The 13,632-nt window shown below is 40.1% G+C and overlaps 1 protein-coding gene across 2 annotated transcripts in view; it reads left to right on the top strand.

Moving 5' to 3' along the window:
- SH3GL1 (SH3 domain containing GRB2 like 1, endophilin A2) overlaps window positions 1-13,632 on the top strand; it is a 50,769-nt gene that overhangs the window by 19,739 nt on the left and 17,398 nt on the right. The window contains exons 2-4 of one of the 2 annotated variants that reach the window (XM_073686370.1): window positions 4,714-4,782; window positions 6,958-7,030; window positions 8,569-8,712. In XM_073686370.1, the coding sequence (XP_073542471.1) occupies window positions 4,714-4,782; window positions 6,958-7,030; window positions 8,569-8,712 (286 nt within the window). Of the gene's footprint in view, window positions 1-4,713; window positions 4,783-5,230; window positions 5,419-6,957; window positions 7,031-8,568; window positions 8,713-13,632 lie in introns of those variants that run through there. The other variant, XM_073686371.1, reaches the window with a different exon arrangement.

Genomic DNA, 13,632 nt, shown 5'->3' with positions numbered 1-13,632 from the left:
TCAAAATGCTCACTATATTCCTGGATGAATTCTTACAGGTGTGTAGGTTGCAAAATATGGTTACTTTTGTTTCCTTTGTTTGTTTGTTTTTTGCTCTGCAAATTTGACATGGCGTCTGTAAACTATTCCAGCCAAAATTGTGCACCAAATGTCAAGTAGCGTTCCTTCCTTTCCGTTCTCTGCTGTGTGCCAAAACAGAAGTTCCTAACCAGATATGGGGTATCTGCTCAGGAAAAATTCCATTTTCTCCTGTTATCCTTGTATGAAGGAAAAATTTTGGCCTAAAGCAACATTTTTCTAAAAAAAAATTCAAAAAAATTGTTCCTTCCACTTTCAGTAATTCATGTGAAGCACCAGAAGGGTTAAAAGCTTCCTGAATGCGGTTTTAAAAACCTTCAGCTTTTGAACTGGGGTCTTGTTTTGTGGGTTTTCTGACCTACAGGACTACTCAAAGATGGTTTATGGGTTATGGTTCATATAAAAAATTCACATGTTTATAGACCCATAATATATGTAGGCCCCGATTCATCAAGATTGGCCTTTATCTCTTCGATGGAGTGTGAGGCTGATGCCGCTTAATGAATCAGGCGAAGCTCGAATTCTGGCAAAAAAAGCTTTGAATCGGACCCGATATGTCAGTAAGGTCTCAGGGTAAACTGATGTGTGAATGAGCCCTGACAGATTTGATTTTATATATATATATATATATATATATATATATATATATTTATTTATTTATTTTTCAGCATGTTTTTAATTAGAATATATGGTGTATCCACTTAGTGTGATTGTCACATTTCTGCTGCAGAATAAGTTACCAAAAACCACCATAAAAATCAGGGAAAAAATTCCGGCATTCTGTGTCAATTTGCACTCTGAGAACACAACAAAGAAATTTAAATAACATTCATAATATAATTATTTATATTTATCACGGGATCAGCTCCAAAAACTCCTAGTGAACCTATCCTGGAGTAGTAATTGTACTGGTGGCAAAATCTGCAGAATGTTCTACAAGGCCATGTCTAAGGAGGAACCTTGATGTGGTGTACAGTTCCTGGACTGAGGTAGATTCTGCTTTTGGTTTGTAGGGCGATAAGGAGTAAGTCAGCCTCCTAGAAGTAGTACAAGCTGCATATCTTATCAAGTGGAGACCTCGCCTTAGGTGTAGCCTCTCACTCATGTCTTTAAAGAAGGTGAAGGCCAAGACAGATTAATTTCCACGTATTACAGGACTGCCGCCTTCCTCCACCCCTACGTGTAATAACATCTGCTTGTCTTATTCTGCGATTTCACAGAGGAAGTTGAGGTCAGTTTTTTTGGAAAAAAATTGTAACTGCTAGAGAAATTAAAGGTGGTCTGTCACCCCTAATACTCAAATGAAACTACTTATACATTCATAAAGTGGACTTGGCCCATATGGAAATCCTACCTGTAGTATAGATTTCACTACTTTTTAGCTAAAAAATGTTTTATTACATACCTAAATGAGGGGTCCTCAGTGCACCCGTGACATGACCAATGGCTCATTACACCATCCCCCCCCCCCTTCAATTAGCAACCTCTACATCTCAGCTTATGGTGAATGGCAGCGCCCTGAACGCACTGACACTGCAGGAGCCAAGAGCACACATGGCATCAGTGCGGGCTTGCTCTGATCCTTATTTCCTGTCTGCTGCGGCCACTCGCTGCACACAGGGTCACACAGTAGTGGGTGGCCATAAGAGAGGAATGAGAGCACGTACACACTTCCACTGTGTGTGCATACGATCGTCCTCTGCAGTGCCAGTGGGTGCGTTCTCATCTGCTTCTCCTGTCCGCATCGGCCACCTGCTGCAGTGTCATTCATTGAGCCCTGACCGGCCACTGCAGACAGGGAATGGATGAGCGGGCCCACACTAACACTGGGTGTGCTCCCGACTCCTGCAGTATCAGTACTTGCAGGGCTGAGGCTTCAATACAGGCAGCACTCCAAACTGAGCGCTATCAATCAACAACTTTATAGGGGAGACAGACTCCCTTTAATCGTATGTGTAAAGGATATATACCAATAACGTGGAACAGTTTCAGATGCTTTTTACTATTAAGCTGCTGGCAAGATCCAGCTGATATCTTGGCGTGTATTTACACATCCCGCTCATATCACACTTTTTTTCCACTATTTTCATATCATGTGATTACACACTTATGTAGCCTTAAAGGGGCTTTCCAGGCTGGGAAAATAAATTGCCGCAGTGTGCAATGTGCACACTGTCACGATTTATCGGTGTTCTCCAAGTGAGTGTGATTTGTATAGTTGCGGTCACATGCTTGGCAGATTATCCCGTGCTTCACTCAATAGATTAACAGTAATTCTGCAAAATGGCTTACTTGCGATCTTATGACCGCTCACTTGTACGGGGAATACAGGGGAATCGTGACAGTGTGCGCATCACACTCTCCCACGATTCCTCAATCTGCAGTCACATTTAGATGCTGCAAATTTTTCTTTTTAGCAGGGAAAAACCCTTTATAGGATAGACCAGCCAGACTCCTCATTAGCAACAATTTGTTTTCTCTGTAACCTGCCTCCATTTGTGGCTTTAAGTTTTGGAATTTGGGCAATAAAGTTAATTTTCTGTTTTTAAACAAATGAACAATACGTACAAAGATTGATCCTTAAAATGTACCCATTTGTGAAGAAGTGCAGATAATGTAAAATTTCAGAATGCTGGTTTAACTTCCTCACGACATGTATGTCACACGCATGCCGGGTGTGGGTGTATGGAGCAGGCTCAAGAGCTGAGCCTGCACTATCCCCAGAAGATGGCTTATGCATGTAAACACACACAAAAGGAGTGACTAAAAAGAAAATATATAAATAATAAAATAAACATATTTGCTATAGGTACGCCTGTAATTGATCAAAATCTGAAATTATTTATTTATCCTTTTGTGGTAAACGCTGTAAAGCAAAAAAAAACAAAAAACTACCATTTTTGGTTCACACACCTCAAACAAGCCTCTACTCGTCGACAGTAAAATAGAGACACATTCCAATTTTAACTTTTTTTTTTTTTTTTCACAAATTTCTGATATATATAAATATATTTTATAAGTTTGGTATTGCAATAATACCACTGATCAGAATAATTATATTGCCAGACCATTTTTACAGCAAAATGAAAGCTGCAAAAACAAACATGTCAATGTTTTACTGTATTTGCGTGTTATTGTGCCATTTCACTGCATTTTTTTATTATTTTTTTTTTTCGCATTTTTCAGTACATTATATGGTAAAATTAATGGTGTCATTCAAAAATACAAATCATCCCACAAAAAAAAACAAATCTTCATACATCTATGTTAATGGAAAAATATATAAAAAAGTTATGTCTCCTAGAAGAAGGCTAGGAATAAACGATAATTGGCAGCGGTGGGAAGGAGTTAAAATTGTCCCATGTTTGGTCTGCATGTGGCACTGTCTGCAGCTAGTCTCCCAGTGCCTGCCAGTTTCTGAAATAATGCTTACTGGAAGTATGTGGCTCCCAGTCCAATGTCAATTTCTGCTGCTGAGTTTTAGTTCCCAGATTTTCAAACCCTTGTATCTGGCTGAATCTTTTTACATCAGACCACCCATAGCAAGTGTATGAATGAAACATATAAAATTATTGACAATTCTTTCCTATACATGACATTGCTGTGTGAAGCCATGAATGGCACCCCAATAGTTTATGGATCTATACTGCTTTCTCTCAGATCCACATGCAAAGCGGTGTAATACAGATGCCCTTTTTAATGTACAGAAAAAAGATTTTCCTGACACTCCTGGACCGGATCTGAAATCTATTCTGAGCACTAAATACGTCTCCTGCCCTAAGTCATAGTTAAGATTAAGCAATCAGTAAATTCTTCTTTTGAAAGGGATCCTGTCATCAGAATTTTATACCACAAACTAATGACGTGTATTGTTTTAATGCTGATTAAATCCTTAACTTTCTCCTTTTTGCTGTTTTAGAGAAATCCATAGTTGTGTGTTAATGAGTCACAAGTGCACTGCACTTACAGCTCTCCTGCCTCTCCCTCTATTCCCCGCCCTCCTCCGGCCTCGTGCCTCTGATTGACAGTTCACTCTTCGTTCAGTGACCTGCTTTTCTTAGTGCGATCTTTCGCCAGCACGGTCAGTGCCTAGAGCTTCGTAGGTGTAAATTAATAGTCCAACTCTCACAACGTCATCGAGACCTTACTGTACTGCCCCGTGCAATAACTGCACTTTCGCAAGATTTTACTAGGAAAGCAGGGCATCGGAAGAAGAGTGACCTGTCAATCAAAGACAGGAGGCAGGAAAAGGGCGGGTAATTGGAGACAGGACTGAGAAGCTGTAAGTGCACTGCCCACCCCGCTGCACTTGTGACTCCTTTGTATGAGATTTTAACAATGGATTTCTCTGAAACAGCAAAAAGGATTTCTATAAGCAAGTTAAGGATTTATTCAGCACTATAGGGCCTTTACAGACATATTAGTTTGGGGGTCTAATATCCTGATGACAGGTTACTTTTCATAATCTTGTCAAATAACATTTCTGATTAAATGTCTTAATTAATTGACTAATTAGGTTCTATTTACACTGCCTTACTTCTAAGCTTGTATGGTTATATAGATTTCCATTTAATAAGAAACTAATAAACATGCTTATGATGAAGCTCATCATATATTTTTTTTATTTTGTTTTAGCTTGTAAGCGAAAAAGTTGGAGGAGCAGAAGGAACTAAACTAGATGAAGACTTTAAGGAAATGGAAAAGGTAAGATATTTGAAAAAATAAATATATATATAATGAAAAATTGGTAAAATTGTCTCACTAAATGTAGAACATTGCCCAACTAAATAATCTAATAGAAATAGGGATCTAAGTTGAGAAAAAAAAAGTAAATGGTTTTATGGAATTCTTCTCTTCTGCATCGGAATGTGTCTTGTATACCCAAAGTACACACCAGACATTTGCAGCAAGCGTAGTGTAAATAGGCATAAAGTAATTGTCCTGAGACGTCCGCTGTTTGCCATCAGATGCATAGTTGTCATGAAAACCCTTTGTGGATTTAAAGGGCTCTGTCAGCACAGAATGACTGTTCAAACTCAGTACATGCGCTAGGTGCTTCACGGTGTGGGTGAAACATTTCAGTGCACTTTCCCACCTACTTGTTTGCCCTCAATCACCACCCCCCTCTTCTTAGATTGAGAGAAGGTTGGAGAATGAATGGAGAATGCGTTAAGCAGTCTGTGAGAGCTGCAGCTTGTTCAGTGTGAACTGTGCCCAGAGTTGAACACTTCTAGTTGGCACTGTAAGCTGCTCGGGCTGAGGGTGATTCCAAGACTGGTGGGTTCGTACCTCTTCTATGTATGAAGACTGCTCTGGGAGAATGGACTGTAATCTGTTTGGGTGAGTCCGCACTGACCTATGTGATCATGATTAAATGCACAGTCCATGTGCAGAGAACCACAAGTATCAGTGGTTGCTATGGACAATAGCTGTTTTATTTGACCGAGCTGGGGCTAGCTCAGCTGTGTATGAGTAGCCAGGGCCTGTTAAGTTTGTCCAGGCGCTAACTAAACATATCTCTGCTCACTCATTCATGTAGGATTATAACTGATAAGTTCCCTTTTAATATACAGCTTTCCAAGGAGAGAGTGCGTCCAGCTTTTCTGTCACCAGGTTTTTGCTTCCCCATCTGAGAGCAGCATGATAAAGGTGCAGAAACCCTGATTCCAGTCATGTATAACTTAATGGGCTGCTTACTGCAGTTTTGATAAAGTCCCTGTTTTATCTGCTGCTGATCTACCAGTTCTGTGAATGCTGAGCTCTGTATAACCCCGTCCACACCACTGATTGGCATGTTTCTATGTTCACTGTGCATAGGCAGAAAGCAGCTGCCAATCAGTGGAGGGACAGGGTTATATAGAGCTCATGAATATGAAGGACTAAACTGCAAGAAGTTTACTAGTCCTCTAGTGATAATCTCCTGTTGATAAAACAGTGATTTTATCACCACTACGGTGGTGGGAAGCCGGCTTCCATTGATAAATATACCCTAAATGAAATGCGCGCCTATGTAGAAATTAGGAAGGGACAAGAGCTATTGGATTAGTGTAATCTGCATATAGGAGAGATTTATTTATGCCAATAATGTGTGAGAGATACAAACAGTAAAAGCCAGTATTAATGGGATACGGTATAGTATATTAATCCTGTAAATCTTGGAGCATTATTACATGAGGGGTTCTCATACCTCTTTCAGGCCAATCTTTCGTCCACTATTGGCCTAATAATTGATGATAATCTCGGCTTCCCCTATGTGTGGATCTGATCCATCTAATAATGGTAATATCTACATGTAACACCTGGCTATACTGGTGAATGAGTTTGAGCCATACAAGTGGGCATGCAGGCGAGGTGGGGGGCTATTCGTTATTACTATGGTGGCCTTCTGCACTGCCAGATCAGTAATACTGTATCATTACTCCATAACAAGGCCTACGTGCCATGTATGGCATTTGTATTATTACATTAATGCTAACTGTAGAAAAAAAATGACGTAGTGAGATGGAAACATTGAATGGAACTGCACAGCCCAAAATTTTTCGGCATACTGGCACAACAGTTGTGAGCTTTGAGGTCAGGACCCTCAAGCCATTGGACAAAGGAAGGCAAAGTGCATGCCGAGAAGTGGGGAAAAAGGAAATTCCATCACCTATGGTACTGGCAGAATGCTGATGAATAGGAACTTTCCCCTCAGAGTGAATGGCAAGTTAGTGAAATAAGTATATGAATAGTTCCATTAGCCTGGTATTTGCAACAGAAGTACTCATTGTGGGGGATAAGGGCAGCAAGACAATGCTGTTACTTTGGTTTTGAGTGACAGTGCGCTTTAAATTGTTTTGCACAACTATTCTCTACTTGTATTCTGTTGTGTTCTTGCAGAAGGTGGATGTTACCAGTAAAGCAGTGTCTGAAGTGCTGGCCAAGACCACTGAATATCTTCAACCAAACCCAGGTACAATGGGCGATGTTTTCTCTTTTAGCTTTATGACCTGTTGTGTTTGCAGAGAACCTGATATCACAACTGACATCTGCTTTAGTGAATATTTGCATGCCCCTTACATATGATACGTTATATCCTTGAACTCTATGCTGTGCAGTTACTGGTATTCCTATATGAATGACTATTGAGGGTTACGTGGATCATTTCAAGAAGTAACAGGTAGAGTGCAGCGAACGGTTCTACGTAGAGACGCTCCAGAATGATTGGGGATACAACTATTTACTAAAGCAGTGGTGCTCAGAGAGCGAATGGCTCCTCTATCAGCGTATCTTCTCACTGGATCTTTAAGATGCCAGCGACACCCCCAAGTTTTCCAAGGTCTTGAAAAATTGAAAAATGAAGCCGCCCGAATGATGAGCATATCACTTCTTTTAACCGTTTCAAGGCTTCCGAACCCTGAAGCAGTTAAAGGACATGAAAAGCAGGTACAGCAGGATGTGAAACCCATTTGTTTTTCCCCTCTAACTTTAAACCATGTCTTGGATCTGGATGTTAGTATTAGTACAGTTTAATTAAATTAGTGATGTGTGAAAGTAAACAACAATACCTGACCAACTGACCCTACCAATGTGTGAAAGTAAACTATGTCCTACCAACTCAATGCACTACCAATGTGTTAAGTAAACTATGCCGAACCAATTCAACTCCCCCTGCTGTTTTTACATTTGCAATTGTGTATTTCTTGAATTCATATGAACTTTTTTTTTCAGAATAGCCACTATATTTTTAGTGATAAACTTTTTCCACTAAATAATTTGATCAAATTGCCTTTTTTTCCAAAAATATTTTATGGTGTCCCATACTTATTGTGTTGGTTCCCTAACACTTTGCATTGTACATGCTTGTATGGTGGAAGCAAAGCTGAACTTTGGGATTCTGAAAAATGCAGCCAAAACACAGAAAGAAAAGCAGCAAAAACTGTGTTTTGTCTGCCGCTTTTTTACTGCCAAGAGATCAGGTTGTTGCTGCAGCAAAAAAGCAACATGTGAACATAGCCTTATACTCGCCTGCCGCATTGTAGATGTTCCTTTGTTACTGCTGGGGTTTCCCGTCACTCATGTGACATTGTCATGTCACCGCTGCAGCTAACCAGTGGCCACTCACCACCTGTAACCTTTACGATTTTGTCTGAGCGAACATCTGGGCCGATGAAATATTGATGAGCAGAGCTGATCAGTGATCACTGACTAATATGTCCCATGAGCGCTGCAGCCAGTTAGAGGTTGCTGATTGGTTAATTCTCATTAATATTTCATCAGACCAGATGTCTGCTGGAACTGTCATTTTAATTTTTATTTAATAAATTGTACATGTAAAAATAATCAACTTTTGTAATATATTTATTTATGAATTTATATATTTTAACATGCCTTTTGATTTTTTTTTGTTAGCCATTAAAAGGAATTTCATCTGCTAGGTTATTACTTTCTTCTCTTACTTTGAAACATTATTAATCTTCAAACTCTTATCTTTATTTCTTCTTTGTTTAGCTTCTCGTGCCAAGCTTTCAATGCTGAACACTGTATCCAAAATTCGGGGGCAAGTAAAAAATCCAGGATACCCTCAGCCTGAAGGTCTTCTGGGAGAATGCATGGTACGCTATGGAAAAGAACTGGGAGATGAGTCAAAATTTGGTGAGTACTAGGCCTCCTTTGCAGGGCCTGATGAGCTTCAGTAAGTGGAAGCCCAGAGGCCATTGTTGGGCTTCAGACTAACTTTACAACCCATTGGAGCCTCGTGATGGCCTCATAAGGAGGACACCCTCGACTTACAGCAGTGGTAGATAGTGACCTTGGTTAAATTGCCAGTTTTGATCTCGGCAGTTGTAGATGGCACAGGCTTAACTCCTTTGCGCTAATGGCCTTCCCACTTAACGTTGGTACCATTCAATGGGTTAATGGGGTTCTCCAGGTCAACACCCTATTGTCTTTCAAGATATATATGATACCAATGAAAACTACAGCTCACCCCACAAGCGACAAGCCCTCACCCAGCTCCATTCATGAGATAAGATACAAAATTTATGGTTCTTAGAATATGGTGAAAATATATATATATATATATATATATATATATATATATATATATATATATATATATATACCGTATTTGCGGCGGTGGGTGCACAGTGATCTACAGGGAGCTCGGGCGGCCATTTTTCTGTGGTTCACAGCTTCATGAAGATGGCTGCAGCCACTGGAAAGCCGCACAGCCGCAGCCACCGGACAGCAGCGCAGGCCGCTCACAGGCCCAAGACCTGGTCCCACCATAGGCCCCACCACAGGCCCCACCACAGGCTCAGGCCCCACTTCCGACGGCTTTCTGAAGGACCCTGCCTCCTGTGACCCTCGCTCCAACACCCCCCAGGTAAAATACCTATTCAGACTATAAAACGGACCTCCATCCTATAAAAAATATTTTTTTCCCTATTTTCCACCCCAAAATTTGGGGTGCGTCTTATGGTCCGGTGCGTCTTATATATACCGTATTTTTCGGACTATATTTATTATTTGCCACCATTAATTTTTTCATCTTTTCGTCATATTTTCATCCTTTCGTCAATGGAGCTGTGTGAGAGCTTACTTTTTTGGGGCGATCTGTAATTTTTATTGGCACCTTTTTGACTTAAATATAACTTTTTGCTAGCATTTTTTTCTGCATCAAAAAGCGGAAATAATAATGACTCAATAACTTAAAGGTGTATACCCATCTCCAAGATCCTACCCAATATCCTGTCCTCCTGTACCAGTCGGTCACTTGTATTGTTCATGATTATTGTACTTGTTTTTATTATGTAAAGCAATGATTGAATGGCGCTATAATAATAAATTATAATATGTAGTGGGTGTTGTAATAATATTAGCAAATATCTTCAATTAGAAATGTAGTATAGTTCTTCCGGTTCGCTATGTCGCTTACCCCATGTGCAGGCAATGCACTAGATTAGGTATCTATCGTTACGACCACTATCAACTAACCAACGGTCACTATATGAGTGGTCGTAACCATGGATACCTAAGCTACTGCAATGCCCTGCACATAAGGTAAGCGACATAGCGAATCAAAAGAACTACAGTGCTGGCCAAAAGTATTGGCACCCCTGCAATTCTGTCAGATAATACTCAGTTTCTTCCTGAAAATGATTGCAATCACAAATTCTTTGGGATTATTCTCTTCATTTAATTTGTCTTCAATGAAAAAAACACAAAAAGAATTGTCCTAAAGCCAAATTGGATATAATTCCACACCAAACCTAAAAAAAGGGGGTGGACAAAAGTATTGGCACTGTTTGAAAAATCATGTGATGCTTCTCTAATTCGTGTAATTAACAGCACCTGTAACTTACCTGTGGCACCTAACAGGTGTTGGCAATAACTAAATCACACTTTCAGCCAGTTAACATGGATTAAAGTTGACTCAACTTCTGTCCTGTGTCCTTGTGTGTACCACATTGAGCATGGAGAAAACAAAGAAGACCAAAGAACTGTCTGAGGACTTGAGAAACCAAATTGTGAGGAAGCATGAGCAATCTCAAGGCTACAAGTCCATCTCCAAAGACCTGAATGTTCCTGTGTCTTCCGTGCGCAGTGTCATCAAGAAGTTTAAAGCCCATGGCACTGTGGCTAACCTCCCTAGATGTGGACGTAAAAGAAAAATTGACGAGAGATTTCAACGCGAGATTGTGCGGATGGTGGATAAAGAACCTCGACTAACATCCAAACAAGTTCAAGCTGCCCTGCAGTCCAAGGGTACAATAGTGTCAACCCGTACTATCCGTCAGCGTCTGAATGAAAAGGGACTGTATGGTAGGATACCCAGGAAGACCCCACTTCTTACCCCGAGACATAAAAAAGGCAGGCTGGAGTTTGCCAAAACTTACCTGAGAAAGCCTAAAACGTTTTGGAAGAATGTTCTCTGGTCAGATGAGACAAAAGTAGAGCTTTTTGGGAAAAAGTATCAACATAGTGTGTACAGGAAAAAAAAAGAGGCATTCAATGAAAAGAACACGGTCCCTACAGTCAAACATGGCGGAGGTTCCCTGATGTTTTGGGGTTGCTTTGCTGCCTCTGGCGCTGGACTGCTTGACCGTGTGCATGGCATTATGAAGTCTGAAGACTACCAACAAATTTTGCAGCATAATGTAGGGCCCAGTGTGAGAAAGCTGGGTCTCCCTCAGAGGTCATCGGTCTTCCAGCAGGACAATGACCCAAAACACACTTCCAAAAGCACTATAAAATGGTTTGAGAGAAAGCACTGGAGACTTCTAAGGTGGCCAGCAATGAGTCCAGACCTGAATCCCATAGAACACCTGTGGAGAGATCTCAAAATGGCAGTTTGGAGAAGGCACCCTTCAAATATCAGGGACCTGGAGCAGTTTGCCAAAGAAGAATGGTCTACAATTCCAGCAGAGCATTGTAAGAAACTCGTTGATGGTTACCGGAAGTGGTTGTTCGCAGTTATTTTGGCTAAAGGTTGTGCAACCAAGTATTAGACTGAGGGTGCCAATACTTTTGTCTGGCCCATTTTTGGAGTTTTGTGTGAAATGATCAATGATTTGATTTTTGCTTCATTCTCTTTTGTGTTTTTTCCTTGCAAGCAAATTAAATGAAGATAATAATACCAAAGAATTTGTGATTGCAATCATTTTCAGGAAGAAACTGAGTATTATCTGACAGAATTGCAGGGGTGCCAATACTTTTGGCCAGCACTGTATACTACATTTCTAATTGGAGATATTTGCTAATATTATTATTATACCTAATACATATTGGGATAGGATCTTGGAGATGGGAATACCCTTTACAGGGTTATTACCAAGTTGCCATCTCACTGTAAAACACCATTAACCCCTTAATGACTGAGACAATTTTGAACTTAATAACTAGACCAAATTTTTTTAATTTGATCACTTTGAGGTAATAACTCTGAAACACTTCAAAGGATCCCACCGATTCTGAGATTGTTTGTTTGTTTTTTTCATGACATTGTACTTCATGATAGTGGTAAAATTTGTTCGATATGACTTCAATTTTTTTAACCTTTCAGGTGCTGCAACAGCAATTAATGCAAAGTGGAATGAAAAAAAATAAATTTAAACTTTATCTGAAAAATGTTGCTTTAGCCCCAATTTTTTCACTTTTGCAAGAGATAATACCAAAGAGTGGACACCACAGTTTGTTTCCCACTTTCTTACGAACGCGGCGATACCCCACATGTAATCAAAAAGTTCTGTTTGGACAAACGGCAGAGCTCAGAGCTGATATTAGGTTGCCATATTGAAAAAGTTAATTTTTTTCCCAAAATTATTGCTTTAGCCCCAAATTTCTCAATTTTGCAAAAGGTAACACCAAAAATTGTACCCCAAAATGACCCACTTTCTTACGAGCGCGGCGATACCCCACATGTAGTCAAAAAGTTGTTTGGACAAACGGCAGAGCTCAGAGCGGAAGGAGCAATATTTGACTTTTCTAACACAAATTTGGCTTTATTTGGAATAGATTGTCATATCTGCAGAACCTGTGAGGTTCAAGAGCAATAGAAATTCCCCATAAATGTCTTTTTTGTAAATTATACCCTGTAATGTATTTATCTAGGGAGGTAGTGAGTAATTAGATACCGTTTTTATGCAGTTTATGCAACACAAGTTTGAACATTTACAATTTGCATTTTTTTCAGTCTTTTATGAATCTTCTTTTGTACCTTCTGAGGAACACAACTCAAAAGTTATTTCACTAGTTTTTCAGTATTCAGAAATGCATCCAATATGGCACCAAAGTGAGCACTGGACACACGGTCGTGTCTATAATAGATGGCGCACCATTTGATCTTTAGGGTAAAATTGATGGAATTCCAGGACCCATTCAAAGCTTACAGAGACATTAAGCCACCAAACAAGAAAATCCTTCTAGGAATTATTACTCACAGAGGGACACATGCCCCTAAAAACGCATTTGCTGATTATAAAACTTGGTCTTGCTAAGAAAAGTTGTCCTGCAATTGCGTATATTATAGCAGGAAGAATAAACTGTTCTGGAGTGAAGGGCAAAATGTGGAGGAAAATGCAGCCAACTATGTGGCAAACCTGAGTTTGTTCCAAAGATGAAAGAATACCAGCAGGGCAAGAGTGACAGAGACTTTCAGAGACTGGTCGTACAACATCCGTTTAGCTCCATCAATTCCTATATGAGAGACAAATGTGCCACTAGACGTGGTACACCATAGCAGGCTCCCGCCCGCCAAGGTAGGAACCGCTATATGAACAAAACAACCAATCCCCTACAGAATCCTAAAAGTAATGTCTGGTAAAAGAGGTTCAGCAAGAACCATGCAGTAAAGCCCATAGTGTAGAAGTACAGATCAGCCTCACTTTTAGGCTATGTGCCCACGATGCAGAAATGCTGCATATTTTTTCTGCATCTCCCTGGCAGGAAAAAGGCATGCGGATTTTACATACGTTTTTCCCGCCAGGTAGAAGCGTTTGTGAAGCGTTTTTGCATGCATTTCTGCATGCGGGTTATCAAGCGCTTTTCCAAGCGATTTTAGCATCACTTGGA

The sequence above is a fragment of the Phyllobates terribilis genome, unplaced genomic scaffold, assembly GCF_046119375.1.
Source record: "Phyllobates terribilis strain yellow unplaced genomic scaffold, ASM4611937v1 Scaffold_1__5_contigs__length_1240528914, whole genome shotgun sequence".
Classification (NCBI taxonomy): Eukaryota; Metazoa; Chordata; class Amphibia; order Anura; family Dendrobatidae; genus Phyllobates; species Phyllobates terribilis.
This window is presented reverse-complemented; position numbering and strand designations above follow the sequence as displayed.